The sequence below is a fragment of the Hemiscyllium ocellatum genome, chromosome 4 (assembly GCF_020745735.1).
Source record: "Hemiscyllium ocellatum isolate sHemOce1 chromosome 4, sHemOce1.pat.X.cur, whole genome shotgun sequence".
Classification (NCBI taxonomy): Eukaryota; Metazoa; Chordata; class Chondrichthyes; order Orectolobiformes; family Hemiscylliidae; genus Hemiscyllium; species Hemiscyllium ocellatum.
This window is the reverse complement of record NC_083404.1, coordinates 67,219,436-67,240,495: the sequence shown is the minus strand read 5'-3', so window position 1 is coordinate 67,240,495 and position 21,060 is coordinate 67,219,436. Positions and strand designations below refer to the sequence as shown.

General features: G+C 41.1%; 2 protein-coding genes across 3 annotated transcripts in view; one reads left to right on the top strand and one right to left on the bottom strand.

The window, feature by feature from the left end:
* The window catches only part of dcaf13 (ddb1 and cul4 associated factor 13), an 83,982-nt gene extending 77,735 nt beyond the window's left edge, over positions 1-6,247 (bottom strand). The window contains exons 1-2 of one of the 2 annotated variants that reach the window (XM_060823346.1): positions 5,457-6,247; positions 2,435-2,634 (exon numbers count right to left, since the gene is read on the bottom strand). In XM_060823346.1, the coding sequence (XP_060679329.1) occupies positions 2,435-2,634; positions 5,457-5,526 (270 nt within the window). In that variant the 5' untranslated portion in view covers positions 5,527-6,247. The remainder of the gene's footprint in view (positions 1-2,434; positions 2,635-5,456) is intronic. The other variant, XM_060823337.1, reaches the window with a different exon arrangement.
* LOC132814032 (mitochondrial folate transporter/carrier-like) overlaps positions 5,701-21,060 on the top strand; it is a 39,790-nt gene continuing 24,430 nt past the window's right edge. The window contains exons 1-3 of the mRNA XM_060823354.1: positions 5,701-5,955; positions 12,889-13,039; positions 14,942-15,027. Of these exons, the coding sequence (XP_060679337.1) occupies positions 5,787-5,955; positions 12,889-13,039; positions 14,942-15,027 (406 nt within the window). The 5' untranslated portion in view covers positions 5,701-5,786. The remainder of the gene's footprint in view (positions 5,956-12,888; positions 13,040-14,941; positions 15,028-21,060) is intronic.

Sequence of the window (21,060 nt, the reverse complement as noted above, 5' to 3'; positions counted from 1 at the left end):
ACATAAATAGGTATCAGAGTTGCATGGTCAGGGTCTAACCAAAATAACAAGTAATGGAAAACTATATAAACTGATTAAAGTAGCAAGATAATAACAAGTAATCAATGATTTTTGTAATTATCTCTCTGCCCCAATTAATCAATTGATAGATCATCCGTTCACTTGTTTTTCAGCTGTTGGCACTTTACTAACACCATTTGACACTTTTGATCACCTGCAAAGACTTGTTATTCAGCTTGTTGACACACCACTCCCACTATTTGTACTTTTATGTTGACACTCTTAATTGCCTGGAATCATCTTGCCATTATCTCTCTGTCTATATATTCTGTGCTTGTGCACTTTCCTCTGTTTCACCTGATGAACAAGCAGCACTCCAAAAGCTTGGTGATTTCAAATAAGTCTGTTGAACTGTAACCTGGTGTCATTTGATTTCAGACTTTGAACACTAGGACCTTCACAACCAAGCTTCATAGGGCAGTGGATAGTGTGTTGGAATTCCAGACTTATCATCAACCGGGATTAAGATTGCAGAGTGAAAGTTGGCTTGATAGACTACTCTGATACCATTTCCTGAAGAAGGGCTTATGCCCGAAACATCGAATCTCCTGTTCCTTGGATGCTGCCTGACCTGCTGCACTTTTCCAGCAACACATTTTCAGCTCTGATCTCCAGCATCTGCAGACCTCACTTTCTCCTTGATAGACCACACATTTTATTTATTTTTGCAGTTTAATCAAACAAATCAGTCACCGAACATAATTACAAGGGGCTATAATATACAGCTAACAAGAAAGTATTTATTTTACACTTCATCTCTTCCAATGTGCCATAATGTGACTCTTTATGTTGTACTCAACATTGCTGTTTGAATTGATGCCTCACATAGCACACAAGGAATTGTAGCAAGTTAGTAATATTGTGAAATAATAGTGATAGGTACAGACAAATATGAAGCAGGAACAAGGCTGGTCTGCCGAGGAGAAAGGAGCCAAATTCAGAGGAGTACAATCAAATAATGGTAAGGGTTATATTATTAGAATGCATTTTGAATGATACAGTGAATCAAAAAAAATTTTTAAAAACTTTTTAGCAAATAAAAATATGAAAACAAAGGAATTAAAGTCCCGAAAACAAAATTAAGAAAATTTTAAAAGTGTGCTTAGTGATTTTGAAGTTAAAACATGGGAAATGGAGACCCATTTTGGTGTCCCCTTCCAGGATCCAATTTCCACAAAAAAAATGGGTAGAAAGCTTTCGACTTTGTCTCAGATAGCCTCTCTTTCTAACAGCTTGAACTCTTAAAACGTAACCATTCACACAGTAGGTACACATGAAGGTTTGATGCATTATTACTGTTTGGAAATTAGGTGCTAAAATGGACACAATGTATAGAGGAACCTCGATTATCCGAAGGACATGGACAGAAAGTATTTCATTCCGTTAAATCAAATTCTGGATAACTGAATGCCAGATTACATAGTTTAGCCAAGCATCTTGCGATCTTGCCGGATAATCCAATATTCAGATAATTGAATGTCAGATAATCAAAGGTTCCTCTGTATTCAGACCCCTTGGCATCATGGTAGCCCACAAATCCACCAACACACTAAAACAGCAGCTAATGAACTTGAAAGACCCTGTACAGACAACAAGCAAAACTAATGTCATTTACAAAATACCTTGCAAGAACCGTAACAAACACTACATTGGACAAACAGGCAGAAAACTAGCCACCAGGATACATGAACATCAACTTGCCACAAACCGACATGACCCTCTCTCACTAGTATCCTTACATATGGATAAGGAAGAACACCATTTCGACTGGGACAACATAGCCATCCTAGGACAAGTCAAACAGAGACACTCACAAGAATTCCTAGAAGCATGGCATTCCAATCGGAACTCTATCAACAAACACATTGGGGTGGTAAATGGGATCCAAGGCAGAGAAAAAGAACAGGAAATTACATCACCAATCCTAGGAAACTCAAACATTAAATAGAAAGCGGGCTACGCCACCAGTGCTTCATTCATAGGCTCACTGAAGATGTTACCTAGAATAATGATGAAACGTCTGAAAACAAACATGACAGCTCAGTGAGCAAACCTACATCCAGAAGGTTCCTCTATACTGCTTTAAGCTTGCTTTGTATTTGTATACTTTGTTATACGTTTTTAGTTGGTACACATCCATGCCATTCCAGACTACAGCAATGTGGTTGACTCTTAACTACCCTCTGAAATATTAGGGATGGGTAATCAATGGTAGCCTAGCCAGGCTTTTTCACATTCATGAATGAATTAATAAAAATCACAGCATAGACTATGACAAATCTACTTGTCACTGCCCACAACCAACTTAAGTTCTCTCTATTCTGCCACCATAAACCAAACTGTATTTTATGACAATAAATCATACATCACTCACCTCGCCATTGCAAGCTCCAGAGATTATTCTGGACAAACTCTTAAAGTGTTTGGCCATACAATGCACTCCATCCCCATGACCATCCAATGATGCTACAAAAGGTTTAGCAAAAACCCGTTCCAGCTTGGTTGCATTCAGTGCTCTCGTGTATTCCCTTGGTATCTCAAAAGGATGCAGTACAGGATCATAATTCCTTGGAACTGAGCATATAAAAATTGGAGATTTAACAAATGAGAACAAAGTCAATTATTTTGATTAAGTTATTAGAATATGTTTACTTTAATAATATACACTCTATCAGTGGTGGCATGTAATTAGACCACACACCAATAACCTTCCTTTAATATTATGCACCTCCTTTCCAAATCACACACGCAATCATGGGTCTCCATGTGGACACTGGTACAAATGTTGTATTTTTATTTTAAGTTTCCATGCATTACTGGAATTTTGTTCCACTGTGAAAGACAAAAGTTGCATTTACTAAGCCTGTCATTTCCTGATTTCCAGTTACCATTTGTCATGAAGGAATGTACAATTTTCTGAGCCACCACAGAAGGGCAATAGCAGCAGGTGTTGGAGGTCAGTCATCTCATTTCCAGGATATTACTGCAAGAATTCCTAAGGACTTTTAAAAAAAAATCAACTTTTTCAGAAATTTTATGATGTACCTCTGGGACAAGTGGGACTTGGACTCAGCCTCCTAGCTCAGATGGAGGGTCACTATGACTGTGTTTAAGGGTGTCTCAGGATAGCTGAAAATGTGTTGCTGGAAAAGCATAGCAGGTCAGGCAGCATCCAAAGGGCAGGAGAATCGACGTTTTGGGCATGAGCCCTTTTTCTGTCTCAGTATAGGCAAGGTTTATTTTACTCAACCTCTGAATTGAGTTAGGTTTATGATCACATGTACAGTGAAAAGATTAAAGTTGCCAGTTACAGCACCATGCTAGGGACAAAGATACTTGGTATAGAATCTGGTGGAAAGCAGAAAAAGAAAGAAAACAAAGCTAATAAGTCGAAGAACTGTTCAGATGTGTCATTGCACACTTTTGCAGTTGGAACTTGAACCCAGGCCTCCTGGCCCGCAACACTAGAAACACTACCACTGCACAACTTCCTTAAATTTCCTCAAGGTACGATTGAATACTCCCAAGTCAAGCGTATCAGGAGTAAGGCGAGAGCTGGTTTGAATTTGCGCTGATTTTTTTCAGTACAGAGATGTTATGATAAGCCATTGGAGCAGGTGTGACTTGAACCTCTGGCTCAGAGATAGGGATACTACCACTTGACCTCAAGAACTCTCAAGTTTCTCAAGGTATATTTTATAGTGGAGATTTATATATATGCTGAGAGCTGCCAAGTTCCAGAGAATGATGACAGCTCAGAAGGAGTTCATTTTTCCTTTGTGTCATGCTATCTGTAACACTTGTTTCCATCTTTTCTTTCTGGACCTCTTCTCTGTCCAGAAGCCAACAACCTACTGGATAAGACATTTTCTAATCAACCCCATTCAGAGATTTTAATCACAAACTTCTGGAGCAGGAGGGACTCCTACCCAAGTCTAATAGTCCAGAGGTGGGGATGATATCACTGCACTACTAAAGTGCTAAAGCTCCTCAAGATAATATTCTATGCTTAACCATTTTCAGATATTCAGATGAATCAGATGAAATATTATATATTAAATAATACATCCCATCACAAGATCAGAAATGGGGATGTTTGCTGATGCGTATGCATATCTTCAGCACAAATCTGCAAAGGGTTCAGCATGGTAGAATGGTTAGCAAGGTTAGATCACACTGAATCCACGGTGAACTAGCCAATTGGATACAAAATTGGCTTGAAAGTAGGAGGTGGTGGCGGCAAAGTGTTATGTTTCAGACTGGAGGCCTTCAACCAAGTGGTGTGCCACAAGAAATGGTACTGTGTCCATTGCTTTACCTCATTTATATAAATTTTACAGCTGTGAATATAGGAGTTATGGTTAGTAAGTTTGCAGATTACACTAAAATTGGTGGTGTAGTGGACAGTGAAGAAGATTGGACCGAGGAGTGACACATGGAGTTTAATTTAGATAAATGTGAGGTGTTGCATTTTGGTAAAGCAAACCAGGGCAGGACTTATACATTTGATGGTAGGGCCTTTGTGAGACCTCACAGGTGCATAGTTTCTTGAAAGTGCTCCAAAAGCTAGTGCTTCCAATTAAACTTATTGGACTATAACCTGGTGTTGTGTGATTTTTAACTTTGGCATGCTTGCCTTCATTGGTCAGTGCATTGGGCATAGGAGTTGGAATGTCATGTTGCAGCTGTACAGCACATTGGTTCAGCCACTTTTGGAATACTGTGTAAAAATCTGGACGCCCTGCCATAGGAGTGAGGTTGTGAAACTTGAAAGAATTCATATCAGGATGCTGCTTGAATTGGAGAGTTTGAACTGTAAGAAGAGGCTGAATAGGCTAACTTGGCTGGAGCAGAGGCTGAGAGTGACCTTACAGAAGCTTATAAACTCATGAAGGATATAGATAAGGTGAATAGTCAAGATCTTTTCCCCAGGGTTGGGTAATCCAAAACTAGAGGGCATAAGTTTAAGGCAAAAGGGGAATGATTTAATAGGGATCTAAGGGAAATTTATTTCACACAGAGGGTGAGGCAAGTGTGGAATGAGCTGCCAGAGGAAGTGGTACAATTACAACAATTAAAAAACATCTGGACGGGTACGTAAATGTTAAGGTTTTAGATAAACATGCACCAAATGCTGTCAAACTGGACCACCTTAACTTAAGATATTTGGTCGGCATGGACGAGTTCATTGCTGTACATCTCTATGATGTTATGATCCTATATACTCTCCAGAGACCTAAAATTTAATCTGCATTCCCCGGTGTACCTCTTTATTACAGTTAACCAGTCTGCTCATCCCCACACGTAGCCCCAGAGACACACATGGTCGCTGGCTGACCAAGCCCACAGTTGTTGTGGTGACAGTGAATGAGGAGACCGACCTCCAGCCTGCTTACCTCTCTGAATATCATTCTTCGTTTCTCGAACATAATCATCCGGATTGCGGGACAGGATTTTCACCTTCATTGTACGGAGAGCCAATTCCAGTCTAGCTCAACGACTATGTAAACCTTATCAACTCGCTTTCAAATTTAGCCGTGACCTCCGTCTATTCGTTAGGCCACGAATTACCAGGCCCCGCCGTGAAAACGTTGACGTAAGGGGCGGAGCGATAGCGGCGCCTTGCCCTTTGCCCTCTGCCCTCTGACGCGCGTGCCTGGCAGTTGCCCCTCTTCTATTGGTGTCGCTTGTTATTTGGCTCCAAGGGGCTCTCACGGAGAAGAGGAATGTCCTCAGGAGCCGGGCAGGCCCCCGATGCTGAGCTGAGCTGGACAGGTGCCCTGCTCAAGTTCTTGGAGCTGGTGAAGTATGAGAACCTGGTGGCTGGTATCAGCGGCGGGGTGGTCTCCACGCTGGCGTTGCACCCGCTCGATCTGGTCAAGATCAGGTTCGCAGGTAAAAGGGAGTTCTGAATTTCACCGTATCTCACGCACACTTTCCGTTAAAGCAGAAAAGGATAGTGACCAGCAGATAGTCTGTCACCTACACTCAGCGGTGTCTGAGGTGTTATCCAGCCTCGGAGGACGACATGTGGCAGGATAGTGGACGAGTCAGAACAGGGTGGTCTGGCTGGTGCGGGCCTGAGAATGAACTGGGGAAGGCGGGGGAAGGGGATGGGGGAATGTCACTGCCGGACGAATCCTTAGGTTGCTTGCGAACAAACCGGACACATCGAACCTGGGTTAGGACGTTTCTCCTCTCGAACCCTCGCATCCAGAGTGTGGGTTTGACTTCCGTTCCGCCTCTACCGCTGCTCAAGTGTTAGGACTGAGGTTGTTACGATTTGGAGATGCCGGTGTTGGAGTGGAGTGTACAAAGTTTAAAAAAACACAACGCCAGGTTATAGTCCAACAGGTTTAATTGGAAGCACACTAGCTTTCGGAGCGTCGCTCGGTTTTTGTTTAGGATTTCTTTTAGATAAGGTAGCACAAATACCAATGTGGATACGATTCAACTTTTAATTTAGATTCTATAAATCAGTTGTTTTTACTGATTTATTGTAATAATTCTGAAATATTCCTTTCCCAAAATAATTTTTCCCGTTTTCAGTTACACAATGCAAAAACAGCCACGAGGAAGGATAATTTCATCTTCACTCTTTCTGTTTTGGCATTACAAGGAAAGTGATGGTATTATTGTAATGTCACCAAACGAGCACACCGGAAGTCCAAACTTGTGTTCTATGGGAGGCAATGCCATTATTGCTAGACTGTTAATCCAGAGACCCAGGTACAAGTGAGTCCAGATCCACAGTGATGTGGTTGACTCTTTGCTGCCCTCGGGACAATTAGGGATAGGTAATAGAGTCATAGTTGTACAGCATGGAAACAGACCCTTCAGTCAAACCCGTCCATGCCGACCAGATATCCCAACCCAATCTAGTCCTACCTGACACACCCGGCCCATATCCCTCCAAACCTTTCCTATTCATTAACCCATCCAAATGCCTCTTAAATGTTGCAATTGTATTAGCCTCCACCGCTTCCTCTGGCAGCTCAATCCATATCCGTACCACCCTCTGTGTGAAAAAGTTGCCCCTTAGGTCTCTTTTATACCTTTTCCCTCTCACCCTAAACCTATGCCCTGACCCCAGGGAAAAGACTTTGTCTATTAACCCTATCCATGCCCCTCATAATTTTGTAAGCCTCTATAAAGTCACCCCTCAGCCTCCAAAGCTCCAGGGAAAACAGCCCCAGCCTGTTCAACGTCTCCCTGTAGCTCAAATCCTCCAACCCTGGCAACATCCTTGTAAATCTTTCCGATAGGAAGGGGACCAAAATTGCATGCAATATTCCAACAGTGGCCTAACCAATGTCCTGTATGGTGCAACATGACCTCCCAACTCCTGTACTCAATACTCTGACCAATAAAGGAAAGCATACCAAACACTTCCTTCACTATCCTATCTACCTGTGACTCCACTTTCAAGGAGCTATGAACTTGCACTTCAAGGTCTCTTTGTTCTGCAACACTCCCTAGGACCTTGCCATTAAGTGTATAAGTCCTGCTAGGATTTGCTTTCCCAAAATGCAGCACCTCACATTTATCTGAATTAAACTCCATCTGCCACTTCTCAGCCCATTGGCCCATCTGATCAAGATCCTGTTGTAATCTGAGGTAACCCTCTTCGCTGTCCACCACACCTCCAATTTTGGTGTCATCTGGAAACTTACTAACTGTACCTCTTATGCTCGCATCCAAATGATTTACGTAAATGGCAAAACGTAGAGGACCCAGCACCGATCCGTGTGTCACTCCACTGGACACAGGCCTCCAGTCTGAAAAATAACCCTCCACCACCACCCTCTGTCTTCTACCTTTGAGCCAGTTCTGTATCCGAATGGCTAGTTCTCCCTGTATTCCATGAGATCTAACCTTGTTAACCATTCTCCCATGGGGAACCTTGTTGAACCATATACATCACATCTACTGCTCTGGCCTCACCAATCCTCCTTGTTACCTCTTTAAAGAAATGAATCAAGTTGTGAGACATGATTTCCCACACACAAAGCCATGTTGACTATCCCTAATCATTCCTTGCCTTTCCAAATACATGTACATCCTGTCCCTCAGGATTCCCTTCAACAACTTGCCCACCACCGAGGTCAGGCTCACTGGTCGATAGTTCGCTGGCTTGTTCTCACCACCCTTCTTAAACAGTGGCACTATGTTTGCTAACCTCCAGTCTTCCGGCACCTCACCTGTGACTATCGATGATACAGATATCTCAGCAAGAGGCTCAGCAATCACTTCTCTACCTTACCACAGAATTTTTGGGTACACCTGATTTATCCACCTTTACCTGTTTCAAGACATCCAGCACTTCCTCCTCTATAATCTGGACATTTTGCAAGATGTCACCATCTATTTCCCTACAGTCTATATCTTCCATATCCTTTTCCACAGTAAATACTGATGCAAAATACTCATTTAGTATTTTCCCCATTTTCTGCGGCTCCACACCAAGGCCGCCTTGCTGATCTTCGAGGGGTCCTATTCTCTCCCGAATTGCCCTTTTGTCCTTTATATATTTGTAAAACCCCTTTGTATTCTCCTCAGTTCTATTTGCCAAAGCTGTCTCATGTCCCCGTTTTGCCCTCCTGATTTTCCTCTCAAGTATACTCCTACTTCTTTTGTACTCTTCTAAGGATTCACTGGATTATCCTGTCTATACCTGACATATGCTTCCTTCTTTTTCTTAACCAAACCCTAAATTTCTTTAGTCATCCAGCATTCCCTATACCTACCAGCCTTTCCTTTCACCCTGACAGGAATATACTTTCTCTGGATTCTCGTGATATCACTTCTGAAGGCTTCCCATTTTCCAGCTGAACATCTGTCCCCAATCAGCTTTTGAAGATTCTTGCTGAAAAATGTGTTGCTGGAAAAGCGCAGCAGGTCAGGCAGAATCCAAGGAGCAGGAGAATCGATGCTTTGGGCATGAGCCCTTCTTCAGGAATGAGGAAGGTGTGCCAGGCTAAGATAAAAGGTATGCAGGAGGGACTTGGGGGAGGGGCGTTGGGAATGCGATAGGTGGAAGGAGGTTAAGGTGAGAGTGATAGGCCGGAGAGGGGTTGGGGTGGAGAGGTCAGGAAGAAGATTGCAGGTCTTCTCCCTCCTCTTCCAAGACCTCTCCATTTCTATCTCGGGCGACCGACTCAACACGGACATTTACTATAAACTGACTGACTCCCACAGCTACCTTGCCTAATACCATCAAAATTGGCCTTTATCCAATTTAGAACTTCAACTTTTAGATCTGGTCTATCCTTTTCCATCCCTATTTTAAATCTAATAGAATTATGGTCGCTGGCCCCAAAGTGTTCCACTGACACCTCAGTCACCTGCCCTGCCTTATTCGCCAAAACTAGGTCAAGTTTTGCACCTTCTCTAGTAGGTACATCCACATACTGAATCAGAAAATTTCTCTCCTTCCAAACCTTTAACATTATGGCAGTCCCAGTCTATGCTTGGAAAGTTAAACTCCCCTACCATAACCACCCTATTATTCTTGCAGATTGCTGAGATCTCTTTACAAGTTTGTTTTTTAATTTCCCTCTGACTATTAGGGGTCTATACTACAATCCCAATAAGGTGATCATCCCTTTCTTATTTCTCAGTTCCACCAAATAACTTCCCTGGATTTATTCCGGGAATATCCTCCCTCAGCACAGCTGTAATGCTATCCTCTCTTGCTTCCCTTTCTATCCTTCTGTAGCATTTGTATTCTGGAACATTAAGCTGCCAGTCCTGCCCATTCCTGAGCCATGTTTCTGTAATTGCTATGATATCCCAGTCCCATGTTCCTAACCATGAATTCATATGCCTTCCCTGTTAGGCACCTTGCATTGAAATAAATGCAGTTTTATTTATTAGTCCTACCTTGTCCCTGCTTGCCCTGATGGTGGCCTAGCCACTGACTCCCACATCTTATGAATGAATAGAAAAACATGAGTTTGAATTACACCACAGCAAATGGTGAATTGTAAAGTCCATTAAATCTGGCGTAGAGAGATGACCAAATGGCAGCTATGTCAATTGGCAGTATATGGGCAATATATTCTGGCCTACCCACCTGCAATCCATAAATGAATGAAAAATTCATTTGTTCGATGTTATAAAAAGACCAAGAAATTAAAAACAACACTCTTAGTACTTTTGTCTATAAATATGAGCCTCAAATCTGATGGAAAGAACTAAGTATGTGCATGTCAATCAAATAGTTTGGCAGACTGGAAGATTCACACTCAAAGAAGCGTAACATGTTTCTGTATTGCACCCACAAATAAACTGTCCAGATGATTATTAATGGTTTTGTTTTGCAGAAACAAAATAACTTTGAAACTCAATTAAGGAGAAAAAAATTCAAGTGAAGTTGAAATTTTCTTTAACATAAATATATAAATTAAAGTAAGCAGGGCGAGAGGGGAAAGCAAGGGGATCATTAATGTTTTGATAGTAAGTGTCAGAGCAGCAATATCCACTTGGATGGAAGATACAACCATCACATTGCACAGGGAAACTTCTCCTGGCCCCAGTGAATGGCAGCTTAGCTGACCATACCAACCCACAAGTGGGAGGATTGGCTTGCCTGATTGCTAAAATGTAACTTCACTCAGATTCTTCCCCACACCCTTCATCACAAACCACCATAGTGGAAACTCTGGATCTGTTGCTTGTGCTTATGTCACAGGCATACTTGAGGTGCATCCTGATGGGGATGACTGAAGAGATAACACTCACTTTCCCACACCACTTCCTATAGTAAACAGTTTCTCTTTTGTACTTGATGCTGATAGACTCAACTGCATTATAACAAGTAACCTATCAACTGTGGAAGAAACAGTTTGTGATTGGCAAATCAGCTCTTCACAGATTCTATCACATCCACATACAGGAGCTCCTTTGTCGTAATTGAATTTTCGTGGCCTTTTGGGTGGGTGGTCGGAGTTGAGAATGAATTCAGTGCCCTCCCCCCTACAAAACTGTTTCCGCCATCACTTCTTCCAGTCCCGAATCTCTGGTGAGTGTTGTTTCTGCAGCAGTCCCTGCCTCCTCTTTGGAGAGCAGTATCCTTTGGCAGTCTGGACTACCTGCCACCGGGATCTTGCTGTTGAAGACCTGTTGTTGAACTGTCTGATTGGTATGCAGCACAGCAGGCCTTCTCTGAAGAGGCAGATTGGTTCTTGCCAATTCTCCAGCCTGTGGCCATGAACCCCATCACCTCCAAAAAAACATCTCTTTTGTTTTGGAAGGATTTCTTCAGCCACCAAAAATATGTAATTCAGGAAATTACTTGTCAGGATTTTCCTTGCTATAGATAAGATAAAAACACCTTGATAGTTTCTCCAGCATCGTTTTCTTCATTTTTTTTGAGATAATTAACGGGCTCCTCATTCCCAAAATTGGGGAAGGAGACAAGCATTATTTTTCAGCTTGCTACCCAAAGCATGATACCATAGAGTTTTGATCGCTCCATGTGATTTTGTTTTTGTCTTTCTGGTAGAAAAGGTTATTAATAACAATAACATCTTTGGTCAAAGATCTAGGCATAAGTGCAGATGATGGTGAAATGCTTGAGCTAATGGTCATTATATCATGACATTTTCATTTGTACAATAGGGATGTGGAGGGGGGGTGGGGTGGGGGGGATTGATCCAAGGGCACCCATTTCTGTGGATGTGAGGGTTGCTGTTAATATTTCCAGGTGGTGTTACCCCCTTTCTTCTTTCAGCTACTCATCCCCAAGAATGTGAGTCCCACTGTCGGCAGGGATGTTAATTTGGAGTCTTGATCATTTGTGTGAAAGGATTGCAGATCATCTTTAGGGATGGTCACTCTCAAGATAATCCTTGACCATTCTGATATCACAAGTTGGAAAATGTAGAGTTTTCTTTGTTTGACTGAACATGTGATGATCCTGTTGGGCAGAGTTACCTCAGGAGAAAGTAGGGTTGCCTATTTTCAGGCAACCTTCCTTGCTCCCTTGCCATTTGTGATGAGCAGTGGATATCCCAAACAAAAATAGCTCAGTTACAGGTTACTGCTGCCAAAGGGCTCCTCTTTCCCAAGACTGCTGCGTCGGTAGCATTCATGCATCTGACCTGTTTGTGCAGATTGTGGATTAGGGACTTCACTTTTGCAGCCCTATCTCTGCCTGCAATCTTGATCATCGCATACTTTGAAGGTGGACTTTGAGAAGCATGTGCCTGACTTTATTTAATTTTGGGACCTTGGGGCAGAATCATTGTCCACCAGATTTAGATAGGTTCGTCATCCAGGTTTGGTGATGTCAGACGGTCACAGTCTCTCTTGGCTGGGGAACCACCCTGTGGAATACCATTTTTGTGATCAAAAAATGGTTGATTGGTGTCAGATTTTGTTAACATGTCAATCCATGATCACAAGAACCCATTGCTTTATTGCAGCCTCCTTTCACCTTGATAATGGGTGCGAAGTAGTTTCTTCTTTCTTTCCAGCTTTTGTGGATTTATGGACTGCACTTTGCTTGGCATCGCTTTAGACCTTGTCCCAATGATTGACCAAGCAGCTCCAGATGGTATTGGTCAAGAGATTATTGGAATGTGCAAGGTAACTATCCACAGAGAAAAAGAGCAGTGTGACCAACATGTCAACAGGGTTAGAGTGGTTAACTCATGTCACTGAGGTAGAAGTGTTTAACTGAATGATGAGTTCTGCCTGAGGACTGTAAGTTGTCACTTATTACATTAGAAATGTTCAGTAATTTTGATAAAAGACTAACAAATAATATATGAACTGGAAACCTAAGTTATTTGAATGTGGAATATGTTTTTTTTCTCTTTGCAGTGAGTGATGGGTTGCAGATGAGGCCAAAATACAATGGAATTGTACATTGTGTCAGAAGTATCTGGAAACAGGAAGGAATTAGAGGCCTTTACCAAGGAGTAACCCCAAATATCTGGGGTGCAGGTTTATCTTGGGGATTATACTTCTTCTTGTAAGTACTAGAAATGTTACTACCACTAGGCTCAACTAGAATTCACAGAACCATTGAGTGCAGAAAGAGGCCATTCAGTCGACTGAGTCTCCTCTGTCAAAGACCATTGCAACCTTCATGAAGTTCTTGTGGTGTAGAATTTTGCAAGATGACCATCAGTGAATCCAGCAGTTCCAGGGCCAATTAGTACCATCATCCAACACTTAGAACGACTAGGGCAGCAGGTACATATGGACAACTCCACCACTGAGCTGCATACCATCCTGACTTGGAATTATATTATTCCTCCATTGTTTTGTTAAAATTTTGGAACTCCGTACCTAAACAGCATCATAGATACACAACATCCAGAGGACTGCAGTGGTTCAAGAAGACTGCTCACACCTTCTCCATGATAATAAACCTAACCAGCAATACCCATATCACTTGAAAGAATAATAAAAAAAGAAAATTGGATGCTCCTATGGACAAAGTATTGGATGACTTATTCATATGCTCCCACAACCCTCCTGTTACTTTAATACTTGGGTGTGTGAGGGTGTCCTAAGACAGTCCTTCTGACAATTTCCCTTCCCTATAAAGAAATTCCTGGCTAACAGTCAGCAGCTTGCCACTGAGATGAGCTGTGATTGATAAGCAGCACGATGCAGATCTGAGCCACAAATTTGAAATGTATGCAGATATCCAGCATATTTGTTTGTATCTGCAAATCAGAAGGTTCTGGGTTGAAGTGTCAGTCACTGTAGGACTTGGGCACAGGAAGAAAAAACCTAAGTCTGATACTCCAGTGCATTCCCTCGAGACTGCTGCACTGTCAAAGTTGCCGTCTTTCAGATGAAGGGTTTAGCTGAGGCATGGTTTGAACTTTCAGGTGCTTGTAAAAGATTCTGTGGCACTATGTTGAAGAAGAGCAGTAAGGTGAGGATGGAATTGATGATTCCTGTATCTTGCGTGCTGTGTTTCAGAAGTACTTCATTGACTAAAATAAATTGAGATGTCTATTGGCTTTGAAAGGTGAGAGTCATTTTCTTTCTTAAAGATGAACAGAATAAATGGCAAATAAACCTGATTGGTGGTATGGCTTATTCATTTAAAGCCTGAATTTCTGCGATAATATCTTGTGGCTACCATGGATCAATCAGTTTCTTATTTTTCATCAGTTAAGAGTTGATCACTTTTTCACCAAAATAAATTTTTATCTCATCATAAAGCTGTTTTATTCTTCATTAATCCTATTGTATAAATTTAAAAATAAAATCTATTGTAATCACATTTTAGTAGAATTCAACCATGCAGGAAAATATTACAAATCTTAAAATCAATCCAAAAAAATACTCCTTTCTGCAGCAGGGCCAACCATCTGTCAGAATTCTTGCCTGGATGTAATCTTGCCAAGTGTGCATTGTCCAGTTCACAGAATTGAATCTGATGTTCTAAGCCAGACAATTTCAGCTATTTCAATGTGTCCGTGTATTGTCCAACCCACACTTCAGTGTATCCACAAATAGTACTAAATTTTACTCTCAGGCTTGGGTGCCGTAACCAGATTCATTGCAGTTGAATGATTAGATAAAAGTACCAAACAAATAAAGGAAGTCTCAGAATCGCTTGCAAATTATTGAAAATGCTTTAAGTTCTGTGCATGTGTGCAATTAATAATTGCTACAGCAGAAGAATTTCTAAAATATTTATTTTCCTCTGTGTTAATCAAGTTAATTAAGTCAAAATGAGTAACTTGGTTCTTGCAGTGATAGTTACTCAAGTAATTTTTGATTTCTTAAAACTGAGTAGGTTATATTGAAGTAGGTGAAATTGAAGTATTTTCAAAATCTGTAATAATAGTAATGTTGTCTCTGTTGGCAGTCACTGCTAAATTACTAAACATAGATATGTTGCTTTCAGTTATAATGCTATCAAGGCCTACAAACAGAATGGTCATCCAGAACAACTTAGTGCTACTCAACACCTTATCTCAGCGGCTGAAGCCGGTAAGTAACTGGAAGAATTAAACTGGTTTGGGACAGGAAGAAGGTTACCAAATGATGTTTCAGTATTACTTTTGTTCATAAACATGCAGAGCCTTTTAATGTCAAATTTGAGTTTCTGGGTTTCATAAGCTAAAATCAATTCTCAATTATTCTGGGGCTACTATAGTCTTAAAGGTTTGAATGGTGAAGAATTTGTCAAATGTATTCAAAAAAATTCATTATCAATTTATGGATGCTCCTACTAGAGAAGGAGAAAAGCTTGACCTTTTGGGCAATAAGGCAAGGCTGATGACTGAAGTAAAAGTGGGCAAATACTTTGGGTCTATCGATGTGATTCGATTAGTTTCAAAATGGTTATGGAAAAGGATAAGCTTTCCATAAAAGTTAAAGATTTTAATTAGAATCGTAGAGATGTACAGCACAGAAACAGACCCTTCGGTCCAACCCAATCAAATTGTAGTAAGGCAAATTTAATGGTATAAGATAAGAACTTTCAAAAGTTGATTGGAGTACGATTGGAGTTTGCAGATAAAAGAATGCCTGACAGGTGGGAGGCTTTCAAGAGTGTGATGATGAGAGTTCAGAGGCATTTTGTTCCTGTTAGAGTGAAGGGCAAGACTGGTAAGATTAATAAACAATGGATGAACAAAGATATTGATTCTAGTCAAGAATAAAAGAGAATTTATTTTAAATGTAGACAACTTGGTTCAATTGAATCTTTTAATTAATATAACGACTGTAGGGGCATTCTTAAAGAAATCAGGAATGCAAAGAGGGGATGAGAGATAACCTTACCTTCCAATGCTAATGGATTCTACAAATACATTTAGCGCAAGAGGGTGACTAGAGAGAGAGTAGGGCTCCTTAAAGATGAAGGAGGTCATTGTGTTGAGCCCCAAGAGATGGGAGAGACACTAAAGAAATATTTTGCGTTAGTTTTTAATGTACATAAAGAAATGGTGGCTAGAGAATGCAGGGAAATAGATTTTCATGTTGTAAAAACTGTTCAGGAGAGAACCTCACAGAAGAGGAAATTCGGGAGGTTTTAGAGAATATAAAAGTGGATAAGTGTCCGGGACCTGATCTAATGTGTCTCAGAACATTGTGGGAACTAAGGGAGGAAATTGCGAGGCCCTTAGCAGAAATATTTACATCATCTATAACTACTGGTGAGGTGTCTCATGACTGGAGGGTGGGTAATGTTGTACCATTGCTTAAGAAAGGTTGTAAGGAGAAACCGGGGATCTGTAGACCTGAGAGTCTTAACAGTTGTGAGTAAATTGCTGGAGGTGATTTTAAAAGATAGGATTTCTGGACATTTAGAGAGGCAAAACTTGATTTGGGCTGGTAAGCATAGTTTTGCACTAAATATTAAATGTCCTGTTAGTAAGTTTGCAGATGTCATCAAGTGAAGACACCAAGAACAGACAGTGAAAAAGGTTTTCTAAGATTACAAAAAGAACGTGATCAAATGGGTAAATGGGCTGAAAAATGGCAGATGGAGTTCAATCTGGATAAATGTGAGGTGTTGCATTTTGGTGCAACAAACAAGGGTAGGGCTTATACAATTAATGGTAGGGCCTCGGGCATTGTTGTAGAACAGAGAGACCTTGGTGTTCAGGTACGTCATTCTTTGAAGTTTGCATCACGTAGGGTAGTTAAAATGATGTTTGGCATGCTTGCCTTGATTGCTCAGTCCTTTGAGTATAGGAGTCAGGAAGTCATATTGATTTTGTATAGGACATTGGTGGGGCCTCTTCTGGAATATTGTGAACAGTTCTGATCACCCAGTTATAAGAAGGATGATATTGATCTGGGTGTGGGTACAATTACAACATTTAAAAGACATTTGGATAGATACATGAATAGGAAAGTTGCCCTGAAGAAGGCTTGTACCTGAAACGCCGACTTCTCCACCTCTGATGCTGTCTGGCTTGCTATGTTCTTCCAGCCTCCTGTCTGTCTATTTTAGAGGGATATAGGGCAGGAACAGGCAGGTGGGACTAACTTGGTTTGGAATTGTGTTCGGCATGGACAGGTTGGACCAAAGGGTCTTTTTCCATGCTGTCTGACTGTATGACCTGCAATGTTTGCACCAATTGTCATAGACCAGCTCCGAATAAACAATTTTCCATTAACTGTCTCCTCTTTTCTCAGCCCCATCAAAAAAACTTAACACAGCTTTTATATTATATTAGCAATAATAGTATATTGATATTAAATATATAATGGATTGCATAGCAACCATATTTTACATAAGTCCATTTGGATCACAGCATTCTGATTCCTTCATGTGTGCTCATGATAAAGTATCAGATACAACATTGTCATTTCCAGGCATATGAAACATTTAAAAATTGTACAGCCAGAGGATTAAACTCAGTGGAAACAACCATAGGTTTTGTCTTGGAATTTCTCCAAAAAAAAATTCAAGTGGTTGTGGTCCATTTGCATAAGTTTCTTTGGCATAGTCAGTGATCTATATTTCAAAACATCTCTTTCTCCAACATTGAACATTTTTGTTGGCATGCAATCGATTTCTTCAAAAAAAAAGCAGGTAGTCTGTTTGATCCACATTCACCATCTTATAATGGAATGGCACTGATGTTACTGATTTGAATGGCTTGTCATAATTCGGTGCTGCTAAAATAGGTACTGTTCTCAACACAACTTTTAAGTTGACTGACTCTGACATCCTTGGGTCCATTCAAAATTTGTCTTTTTTAAACATATTTGTCAAAAGAGCCATTATAGTGCAGAAGTTTGGATAAGGTGCACTCATACCAATATATTGCAAAGCATTGCATTTTTGTACCAGTCATGCGAAAATCCAAAGATCCCTTAATTTCACGTTTCTATATGCTACTTTTCTGACAGATTTATAACCAGATTGGTTCTTTGTAGCTGACCAAACAGTGCAGGTAAGTGCCATGAACATTCTTCCCACGTTTAGCAGAACACATCCAAGTTATTGATGTAACTTGATTGGAGGGTGGCAAATGTTATTCCCTTGTTCAAGAAAGGGATCAGGGATAACCCTGGGAATTACAGACTAGTCAGTCCTACATGGGTGGTGGCAAATTACTGGAGAGAATTCTGAGAGACAAGATTTATGATTATTTGGATAAACATAGCTTGATTAGAGATAGCATGATTTCGTGAGGGGCAAGCCATGCCTGAAGCCTTATTGAATTCTATGGGGATGTGACAAGACACATTGATGAAGGTAGAGCAGTAGATAGTGTATATGGATTTTAGAAAAGCATTTGATAAGGTTCCCTATGGTAAACTCATTCAGGAAGTAAGGAGACATGGGATATAGGAGAATTTGGCTGTCTGGACACAGAATTGGCTGGCCCATACAAGACAGAGGGCAGTAGTAAATGGAAAGTATTCAACGTGGAGCATGGTGACCAGTGGTGTTCTGTAGGGATTTGTTCTGGGACTTCTATTTTTTGTGATTTTTGATAAATGACTTGGATGATGAAGTGGAAGTGTGGGTTAGAACAAAGAAAATTTACAGCTCAGGAATAGGCCCTTCGGCCCTCCAAGCTTGAGCTGATCCAAATCTACTGTCTAAACCTGTTACCCAGTTCCTAAGCATCTGTATCCCTTGGGTCCCCACCTACTCATGCATCTGTCCAGAAACATCTTAAATAAACCTACTGTGCCCGCCTCTACTGGCAATGTGGTCCAGGACCCTACCACCCTCTGTGTAAAGTACTTGCCGCATGTATTCCCCTTAAACTTTTCATCTCCCACCTTGAAAGCGTGACCTCTCGTTAATGAGTCCTTCACCCTGGGAAAAAGCTTATCTCTAAACTTTTCATGATTTTTATAGACCTCAATCAGGTTCCCCCTCCACTCCCTTTTTCTAATTAAAACAATCCGAACCTACTCAACTTCTATTCATAGCTAACACCTTCCATACCAGGCGATATCCTCATAAATTTTCTCTGCACCCTCTCCAAAGCGTCCACATCCTTTTGGTAATGTGGCGACCAAAACTGCACACAGTATTCTAAATGCAGCTGAGCCAATGTTTTGCACAATTTTAACATGACCTGCCAACTCTTATACTCAGTACCCCGTCCGATGAAGGCAAGCATACCATATGCCTTCTTGACCACTCTATCCACCTGTGCAGCAACCTTCAGGGTACAATGTACCTGAACTCCCAGATCTCTCTGCTCATCAACTTTTCCCAAGGCTCTTCTGTTTATTGTATAATTTGCTCAAGAATTTAGACTTCCCAAAATGCATCTCCTCACATTTGCCTGGATTGAACTCCAGATGCCACCTTTATCCACCTAGCTAGAATGCCCTGCATACTATGTGACTTCACTTTCTCCATTAGTTTACCATGGGGAACCTTATCAAACGCCTTACTAAACTCCATGTATATGACATCTACAGCCCTTCATCATCTATCAACTTGGTTACTTACTCAAAGAACTATATTAAGTTGGTAAGGCATGATCTCCCCCACACAAGACAATGTTGCCTATCACTGATAATCCCATTCTTTTACAAATATAAATAGATTTTAATCCCTCAGTACCTTCTCCAGCAACTTTCCTGCCACTGACATCAGGCTCACTGGTCTGTAGATACCTGGAATATCCATACTACCCTTCTTGTACAGGGGGACAACATTAGCAACCCTCCAGTCCTCCAGCACCTCACCTATGTTGAAGGATGCTACAAAGATATGTGTCAGGACCCCACCTATTTCCTCTCTTACCTCCCTCAGCAACCTGAGATAGATCCTATCCGATCCTGGGGAATTGTCCACCTTAATAACCTCTAGCCTACGCAACACATCTTCCCTACATATGTCAACGTGATCCAGAGTAATCAAACTTCTATTTCTAATCTCAACATTCATCGTGTTTCTCTCCTCAGTGAAATGACGCAAAGTAATCATTCAGAATCTCACCCATTTTCTCAGGTTCAACACACAGCCTTTTATCCTTATCCTTTAGTGGACCAATCCTTTCTCTAGTTACCCGCTGGCTTCTTATATAAGAATAAAAGACTTTGGGATTCTCCTTTAATTCTATTTGAAATAAAACTATTTAGCCCGCTTGATTCATTGTTTAAGACTAGTCCTACTCTCCTGATATTCCTCCAGGGTCCGTTCTGTTCTTAGCTGCCTGGACCTTATGTACTTCCCTTTTCCTTTGGCTAGTCATGATTTCTCCGGTTCACGAATCTTGCCTTCCCTATCCTTTGCTTTCAACGGGACGTGCCTATCCTGCACTATCTTTAAGCTATCTTTGAAAGCCTCCCATATATCGAATGTGGACTTCCCTTCAATTGGGTTAGTAAGTTTGCTGAAGACACAAAGGTTGGTGGAGTTGTGGATCGTATGGAAAGCTGTTGTGGATTGCAATGGGACATTGACAGGATACAGAGTTGGGCTGAGAAATAGCAGATGGAGTTCAACCTGGAAAAGTGTGAAGTGATTTATTTTAAAAGGTCAAATTTGAATGTAGATTACAGTGTTAAAGGAAGGATTCTTGGCAGTTTGGAGGAACAAGAGGATCTTGGGATCCTTGACTATAGATCCCTCAAAGTTGCCACTCAAGTTGATAGAATTGTTAAGAAGGCGTAAGGTGTGTTGGCTTTCATTAGCAGGGGGATTGAGTCTAAGAGCCATGAGGTTATAAAGCCATGGTTATTTGGAATATTCTGTTCAGTTCTGATCACTGCATTATAGGAAGGATGTGGAAGCTTTAGAAAGGGTGCAGAGGAGATTTACCAGGATGCTGCCTGGACTGGAGGGCTTGTATTATGAAGTAAGGTTGAGGGAGCTAGTGCTTTTCTTATTGGAATGAAGAAGAATGAGAGGCCTCTTGATAGAAGTGTGCAACATGATGAGAGGAATAGATCAAGTTGGTAGCCAGAGACTTTTTCCCATAGTAGAAATGACTATCATAAGGGGGAAATAATTTTAAGGTGATTGGAGGAAGATTTAGGGGCGATGTCAGAGGTAGGTTCTTTACACAGTGAGTGGTGTGTGTGTGGAAT